This window comes from Centruroides sculpturatus, unplaced genomic scaffold, assembly GCF_000671375.1.
Source record: "Centruroides sculpturatus isolate CEXI.00-Female unplaced genomic scaffold, Cexi_2.0 scaffold74, whole genome shotgun sequence".
Classification (NCBI taxonomy): Eukaryota; Metazoa; Arthropoda; class Arachnida; order Scorpiones; family Buthidae; genus Centruroides; species Centruroides sculpturatus.
Genome location: NW_019384309.1, coordinates 178,770 through 187,937, shown reverse-complemented (window position 1 = coordinate 187,937; position 9,168 = coordinate 178,770). Strand labels below are relative to the sequence as shown.

General features: G+C 30.6%; 1 protein-coding gene across 6 annotated transcripts in view; it reads left to right on the top strand.

Moving 5' to 3' along the window:
- LOC111620571 (otopetrin-2-like) overlaps positions 1–8,234 on the top strand; it is a 43,794-nt gene extending 35,560 nt beyond the window's left edge. For all 6 annotated transcript variants that reach the window (XM_023362521.1, XM_023362537.1, XM_023362529.1 and 3 more), the window contains 5 exons: positions 2,871–2,985; positions 3,074–3,347; positions 3,418–3,578; positions 3,662–3,836; positions 3,929–8,234. In XM_023362521.1, the coding sequence (XP_023218289.1) occupies positions 2,871–2,985; positions 3,074–3,347; positions 3,418–3,578; positions 3,662–3,836; positions 3,929–4,842 (1,639 nt within the window). In that variant the 3' untranslated portion in view covers positions 4,843–8,234. The remainder of the gene's footprint in view (positions 1–2,870; positions 2,986–3,073; positions 3,348–3,417; positions 3,579–3,661; positions 3,837–3,928) is intronic.
- The last annotated feature ends 934 nt before the right edge of the window (positions 8,235–9,168 follow it).

The window sequence follows — 9,168 nt, the reverse complement described above, 5'->3', positions numbered from 1 at the left end:
TTATACTGTACATAAATATATATATATATATATAGTCTATATATATACACATACAATATATTCGATTATATACAATATTTCGATGTATTTCGTGAAAATTTCGATTTATTCGGCTACTGGTGAATATTTTAATGCTGTTCTTTATGAGAAATTGTACCAATTATAGGCCTATAAAATTACTTCTACGTAAAATGTAGAATTTTGTACATGTATTTGTAAATAATCATTGTCAAAATGTATATTATTGTCATTTAATAAATATTTTTTTTCTTATTTTTTTTTGGATGTTTTATCGGATTTATTGGTTTCTTCTTCTTCGTTAATTTCGTCTTTTTAGATTGCCAAACAGCATAAAAATGGCGTCGAAATCGTACCACTTGCATGCGCCTGGTAACGTTTACATACAAATGGCATAATGCTCTTGCAAACTACCAGAGATTTGCAAGCAGTTTGCATGAGTTTTTAGGCGTTAGATTTCAGTTCGAATGTGGTCATCACTTATACTAATTGTATAACTGCGTAACAAAGCCCATTTCATTGTTCTATCTATACTGGGGGGGGTGCACAGAGCATAGCTGCATCCCTAGACTCGTACCTAGGTAGTAAGACATTCCAGAACCCCCCACTATTCGTCACACTATTTAGAAGTGTTAGACTTATAACGCCTTCTTTGATTGTAGTAAAAGCCTGTCTGAACGTAGCCTTAGACACCCTGAAAATTCCGAGGCTTAGTGAGGCACACCCCTGAAAAACCGGTTAGTGAGGCACACCCCCCTCGATCTTCGGAATTTTCAGAAATGGCTTAGTGTTATTTTTATTAAAAATTTAGGATTGTGGACTTTAAACACAGTAATAATCTATAAAATGAATCATATAGAACATAAATATTGTGCCAAATATCACTTCCTTCAAGTTAATTTAGAACAATAAAGATTTTGATTCAATCAAAGAAACCTCCCGGATATTCTACTTATATAGAAATGCCAGACAACTCTGACGAAAGAATTGTGTCAGATGAATGAATAAAGATAATTCTACACCATAGAAAATATGTATTTTCATACTAAAACTAGATACAGTAGGGTACTCGAGCTTAGGAGCACCCTCTCAATTTTTCCCTACAAAAAAAAACAATGCTTGGCTCATTAAATTATAAAAAATAAAACTAAAATACACTTAATTATGTTTTATTGCATGTAAAAAGTAATTTTTACATAAAGTATATGACGAGAATATAAAAAAAAATGATTATAAAATATATAAGATAATTGTATTTTTTTACAGGATNCTAAATTTGTTTCTTATGTAATTATAAATATTAATTTTTCTACATAAAATAGTGAATTTTTTAATTAAAAACGAAATCATATCCTTAGAAAATAAAATAAATGAAAGGTTTATGTTAATAACAAAGTGCAAAGTCTTGTTTCTTTGACAAATAAAATTAATGTTACGATAATAATAACGACAAAGGAAATTTATTTCTTAATATTTTGTGGCTGTCTTCTTGTCTGACCTTGACGTTTTGACAAGAAAAATGTGCCGATTTTAAGCCATTATCAGGCCAATTATCATTGATGTATACTTAAAGACCAACGTGATCGAGTTGTTCTTTACTATTTAAGTGAATTATCATCAAAATAATAATACCAGTGGCTAAATTTGTGAAATTTTAAGATTTTCCAGCTGTTTTAAGTAAAAAATATCATTAGTAAACAGTATCAAAGTTAAATTTATAGCTCAATTTCGAATTTTTATCACTGAATATATGAACAAATTAATAGTCTACGCCACTGAATGTGTGGCCAAATAATCAGTCTTTTTGATTGAATGTGTGGAAAAATGATTAGTCTTCATCATTAATTATTTGGCCACACATTTAATGATAAAGACGGATAATTTTTCCACACATTCAATCATAAAGACTGATTATTTAACCCTACGTTAACTCTTTATGGTTGAATGTGTGGCCAAATTATTAGTCTTTATCAGTTAATGAGTAGCTAAACTATGACTTTCCCTTATTGAATATGACTCTTCATATTTGGCTGCATTTACGACTAAGTTACGAAGCTTCATTTCTGAATTTGTAGTTAAATTATCTGAATGAAAGTCATAATTCATCCACAGATACCACGTGTGATTATGACTAGAGAGAAGAGTAAGGAGAAACTCCCACATCACTGCACTTTCATTTGACTTTTCTTGTTACAAAACCCTAAAAAACGAGATAATAATTAAGATTTATAACAAATAAATTATCCGGATGTCCCTTTTCTGGTTGGTTAGAGTTACATAAATCGTATTTTTTTTTCTTCTTTATCTTTCTTTCCATTCAAGGTTAGTGGAAACAAAGAGTCAATGAAATAATTGCCCTTTTTTTCCTCTTTTAATGGACTCTCTATACACCATTCAACGTATAAATAGTTATATAAACGTTTAATACACTACAAAAATTACACATGTACAGTATAAAAGGATAAATACACGTATACAGAAGACTATTTTCTGTATATATACAGTGAAAGAATAAAATATTATTGGATTTTAATTTAAAAAAATACATAAATTTTTTGCTTGTAATGCTATAAAATTAGATATAAATGGTATATTTTATCATTTTCTATATATATGAAGGATGTGGGTTCGGATCTCTTAATGTATATATACAGGATTTATACTTAGGAATGTTGCTCATTAACAAATGTATAAACGTAAATAAATCGCTTCTCACAAGTTTCAGTGATGAAATTCGATGGTTTACCTTAATTTTAATGAAAATTTATGGTAAAGACATGTTTATAAGTCACTAAATTTGTTTCTTATGTAATTATAAATATTAATTTTTGATATGTTTTTATATAAATTAGGACCCAGCAGTTCATCATGATGAGTTCAGTGTATGCCCAGTTATTGGTTGTGATATGCGTGGTCTTTTACATCTGTGAAATTGTTTCACCTAAAGTCCCCCTCCTGTACTTTCAAGTGAGTTTAAATTTAAATTATAAGGCTTTAAACCATAAATTTACATTTAAATATGTACTTAAAACATGAAATTTTATCTATTTTTTAGGGGTTTTATCTGTTTTTATACTCCGTTAGTTTAATATTTCTCCTCTACATCTATCTGTATCTTCTACATTTCCCTCGAAGTCCCCCTTCGAATCCTCCTAACAAATCCTCTGGTAAGAAGGTTATCATCTTGGAAAGCTTAAGAAAAGGGGATGATAAACCACCAACTGCTGAAGTTGGAAATGAAACTCCTCGTACTCAAAGAGCCAAGAAGCAGAGAGTTTCCGAAAATGATAAGAGCCATGGGAGTCTTTTCTTGAGAATAGGAGCCATAGGTGAGATTTAACACGTAAAAAAAACTTATCCTGCAGCATTTAGATGCTTAATTCTTCCACTTTTTTTTAGCATTTGGACTTGGAACTATGGTGTACAATGGCCTAGAATTTGGCTCATTTTTCGAAATTCCATCGTCTTCTGCGTGTTATAGTGTGATCGTAGGGGTCAATCCTATCCTACAGATGGTGTTTACCTTTGTCCAGATGTATTTCATTTTTGTCAATTCTAGAGTAAGTACTTTCTCTGATATATCTTCTCTCGTCTCTTGTAACATGCCTTCTCTCATCTTTTTTGGTGTTTATTGTACTTCTAGCTGAATATTCACAAGTGTAAGGTGCTTGCAAGATTCGGTTTGATGCATATCGTGGCCACAAATATATGTGTTTGGATACGTACAGTGGGAAAAGAATCACTTCACGCCATTGTCGAGCATCACATGGAAACTGGAACGGGTTCTACATTGGAGGATCTCCTCTTACCATTGAGAGGTAAGCGCAAAATCTACTTCAAAATACATCTTAACTAACCTTTAACCTCTATTATAGTGTGCCATTACTTACATTTATCCATTCTTTTATAGAAAATTTTACAGGGAACCACTCGAATCCTTGTCAGAAACAAAACATCATGGGTCCTGTTGTAAACAGTTCTTCGGCTTTCCTGTACCCGTTTATAGTGGAGTACAGCCTAATTGGTGCTGCGGTTCTTTACGTTATGTGGGAAAACATTGGAAAAAATCCCGTTTATAGCAATCCCCCGTCAGGAAACGAAGATGGAATGTCTCATATTTCGACATCACGTAACGATCGTGTCAACTGCGCTGGATCTAGTAAAGGTTTATTTTTGGGATTGCTTCTCCTAGTTACGGCCATAATATTCCTCATCGTCTTCTTCGTCCTCATACATCACGAAAAGCATAAATTATTAGCTGTATATCTCTCAGAATTATCACACATTTCATTAATGATCTTGACCATAATTGCCATAATCATAGGTTTCTTTAGAATTAAATTATTAAGATTCCATTCCGAATGCACAGACCATCAGAGGGATATCTTGCTTCGTGTTGCAGCATTTGGTCTCTATGCTTATTCCATGTTTGGTATTATTGCAGGCACCTTTTCCTCTAAATCCTACACCCCAAATGTCTTAGTTTTAGTCACCAGTTGTTTAACAATATTGCAAGTAGCCATGCAATCGTTTTTTCTAGCTGATGTGACGTGTAGAACGTCCAGTTTGCCAGAACACGACAGAGCCAAACCAGGGAGGCAGATTGTAACCTTTCTAATGATAGCTAATCTAATCATGTGGATCATTTATACATTCGAGATGCAGAAAGTTGAAGCTAGTCCCGTTCAGATGGAGTTTTTTGGCTTCCTTGCTTGGACAGTCATCGTTAGAATCACTCTACCTTTAAGTATATTCTATCGTTTTCATTCTTTCATCACTTTTGCTGAAGTCTGGAAGAATTCTTACAAGAATGTAGCCTCTTAAATAGCCACGAAACGTATTTAAACAGAGTAGGAGCCCTTCAAAGTGGCTAGAATATCGAATGATACATTTCATGTCCGTCTTAGAAAGGAGCACTGCAGCACGCTGAAGCACTAGTTTTATGCGCTTCTGTTAATTAATTATATTCTTATCATCTAAATAATTAATTCCGTAGCTAAAAATACTTTTTTCTATGATATTTTTGTGAAGGAAAATGCATTTATATCATCAGAAAGATGACTTTCACGAATTCAATGCTGTATATCATGGTATATTATAAGGATGTTTACTAACAAATGTAGCGATGCGATTATGTAGTTCGAGATAAATGTTAACGAGCAAAAATTTCTAGAAAATAATAATAAATTCGGCCTTAAAAGGGAGACACGTTATCTGAAATAGCTCCTATAAGGAGGCAACACGCATAGCTTCGTGTGCTTACAGGAAAGCCGAAGCAAAGGCACCTAGCAACGACGTTTTATTTAATGAAAAATCACGTTAGTAGAGGCAACAAAATAACGTAAAAAATTAAAATAATAATTAATTTTTCTAAAAAATATGCTTTAAATGCTAAAATTTCATGATTGAATGAGTTATTCTCCTTCATCCAAAGCTATGCGTGCTGCCTGCTAACAGGGGCTGATTCTAGCTTCTTAACTGTTAATTCTCAATTTAATTTAATATATTTTTAACTAAACAAGCCTAATACGTAATAATTATCTAGTGAACAATGCCTAGTATTTAAAAAAATATATATATAAAAGATATTTCTTGTAATACTCATCAGTCGGCATCACTCGATAGCAAACATCCACGTTATCCTTTCTTAAAACATGAATAATTTTATTAATTACAGCAAAATATTCTTTATAATTTGAATATTCAAAGAATATTTCCGTTTATATATCAGAACGGAGCATTATTTATTAATTTCTCTGTATAAACTATGCTCATATATAAATATCAACTACCTAACTATTAAATATTATAAATATTTAATAGTTAATTAGTATAGAAATTCAAAAAAATCAACTATTTAATGAAGATATCGTTGATGTGAATATATGCTTAGTGTCTTATATGCTGCCACTTAATATTATAAACAGGCTAAGGCCAATGTCATGAAGCTCATATCCATTATATCTATTTAAACTTCATAAATTTCGTGAAAATTATAGAAAATTATGCGTATATCAAGATTATCTTCCATCTTTAGCTGTAGAAAAAGATGTTAGATGCAACAAACAAGCTTAGATTAAGCTTTAATTCGCGTAGATCAGCAATTAGTAATGTGTGTGTGTGTTTTTAGAGGCCTTTCCTCGTTAGTTCCTCCTCAAAATCATTATAAAATACATAAATATATATATATATTAAGAAGATGCGGAGCAAAATGATGTTAGGAAGATGAATATTTATCTAAAATCTTATACATTCAAGCTGTTAAAGATAGAGATCGAAAGCAGCTCGAATGCTCAACATATATATATATATCACACATCACTTCATAAAGATAATTTATAGCAGTGATGCTCATTATGCTCAAGATTTTTCCATTAATAACTCTATAATTTAATAAATCATGCATTATATAACATGTAAAGTGAATTGGAGAAGATGCTTATTGTTTAAGAATTTCATGGTTGTTGCCACATTCATTGATAAATGCTTAGAGTAGGGACAATATAAAACAATGAAGGAGGCTATAAGAAAAAGCATAAATTATTCTAAAAAGTTTAATTGTTTCCTCTTGATAGAGAGATAAACTAATAAATTCCTTAAGATTCTACTTAACTCTAGCAGATGAGTTGATGCTTTATCCATTATTAATGGTATAAGATCTATTAATTTGGTTGGGATAGTGGGTGCAGTATACATGTATGTCAATCTGACATCATCTTTTAAGTTTTAGAGTGAAAAATCCTAAAGAATCATATCAAATTTACTTTAAAATGCATGTTTTCTAACTACTCGAACAGTGTGAAATGCTTATAAATTTTAAACTGTATCACAATATGACCATCTTCTCCACTTTTCAATACATATAATAAATTATTATGCTTAATTTTAATATTTTAACATACAAAAGGTATGTTTTCTGATTGATTTTAGTAGAAATCTGCAATAAGAAATGTTAAGAAACTTGATTCTTGTGAGAGATACTTAAACAACCAACCAAAATCATTATTTTAATTAAAAATTTCAGCTTTAATTACCATACAAACCTATTAACAACATCATTTAACATCATTATCAACCCCAAAATCTTCAGTTTAAATAGAACTTCACACTTAATAAGCATAGAATGTATGAACTGATAGATGCTATCTTATGTACAAAATATATCTATCATCCTACCTCTTATATTTAAACAAATATAGCATTATATAAATATAAATATATATATATAGGCCTATATATAGTATTTAGAAGATTATTGACCTAATAACTGTGAATTGTCTACACTTTGTGATATAATATATATAAAAATCTCTAATATTCCTATTATAAAATGAGTATACCAATGAGTATATCATCATTATTAAGTGTGCTATGAGTAAAATATTAGTGCAATTTTCTGTGGTGCTCTAGATGTCATCTAAATAGTGTTATTCATTCATTTGGGAGTGCTTAAACCGGTGTTTCTCAACCCATAACATGCTGCGGACCCGGTACACAAATGTGTTCAACTTCAAGATAATTTATACATCTTTAACATGAAATAATCATCAAATTTCTTAATTAAATAGCTTTATTACCAGTTTTAATCACTTCATACATTAGCAGGTGAGACAATTAAGTCTCAATTCCCCCCCACTAAAGACTTCTAACCCAAATAATTTATGATTATAACTCTACATAATTAAATATATAGAATTCCTCAACTAGGGGATCGCGTGTCACAGTTTCACAATTTCAATAGCTTTATAAACCGTCGGTCTGTCTGACTGGCGGTTGAGAAACACTGCCACAAACGATCGATTTTAATTAAAAAATTAAGATGAGCTTTTTTCACGCATTTCTACATTTTAAAGTGTTAAATGTTTGTCTTTCTCTAATGGAAAATACAGCAAAATCATTAGCAATAGAAGAAGAAAAACAAAAAAAAAAAAAAAGTTTATTCATATCAAATCTGTATTAACTAGCAATAAAAGTAGACCTTCTATACACGTTCGTGTGGCATTTTTAATTGTATATCTTTAAAAAAATATGCTATATCTATTGTTATATATGTTTAATATATAGATTTTATCAACGAGAATGATACAGGGGTGCACAAAAAGTTACTTGGTGTAGCTTTAGACTGGAATAACTTATGATGTGTGAACGTTACAGACTTACAATTAACTCGGTTCGAAAGCTTAGTTAATGAAGTTTTTTTAAGGCATTTCGTGAAATATTCAAGAGAACCTTCTAATTCGTCAAAAACTTATATTTCGTTGGTAAAAAATGTTCTGGATTCTGGCAGAAAAGTCGCTTGTTGGGTCATTTTTGAGTTGCAATTACTAATGCGAGTCAACTGAGTAGTATCTAATTTACCTGAACAGTATCTGAGACACCCGAGTAGCATATAATGCACTTAAACATCCTGATAGATCCGAGTAGCATCTGATGCTCCTAAACATCATCTCAAGCATCCGAACTGTTGCAACAGATGATATACTCAGTGAAAACTTGCAGTCATAACATCCAGCACCTGTCAGACACGGTTGTAGTTATATCGAAGCGTTATATCGAAGAATACCCCTATATAGCGTAAAACTCCATTAATTAAGCTTACGATTAAAGCTTATTGTAAGCACGTATCTATACTTTCACGCAATTTATTAAAAGCTTAAAATGTCTAGTGACTTTTCGGGCATCCTCGTACTTTCACGCAATACTTCCATTTTAGAAACTCGGTACTCAATAATACTTTTTACTACTTCACCTTTGACCCTTTTTTTAAAAAAAGTTTCTTATTTAAATATTGCTGGTGCATATTTTTGTTAAATATTTTATAATTTTAAAATATTTTCTTAATATATTTATATCTACATAAATATATATATACACATACAATATATTCGATTATATACAATATTTCGATGTATTTCGTGAAAATTTCGATTTATTCGGCTACTGGTGAATATTTTAATGCTGTTCTTTATGAGAAATTGTACCAATTATAGGCCTATAAAATTACTTCTACGTAAAATGTAGAATTTTGTACATGTATTTGTAAATAATCATTGTCAAAATGTATATTATTGTCATTTAATAAATATTTTTTTTCTTATTTTTTTTTTGGATGTTTTATCGGATTTATTGGTTTCTTCTTCTTCGTTAATT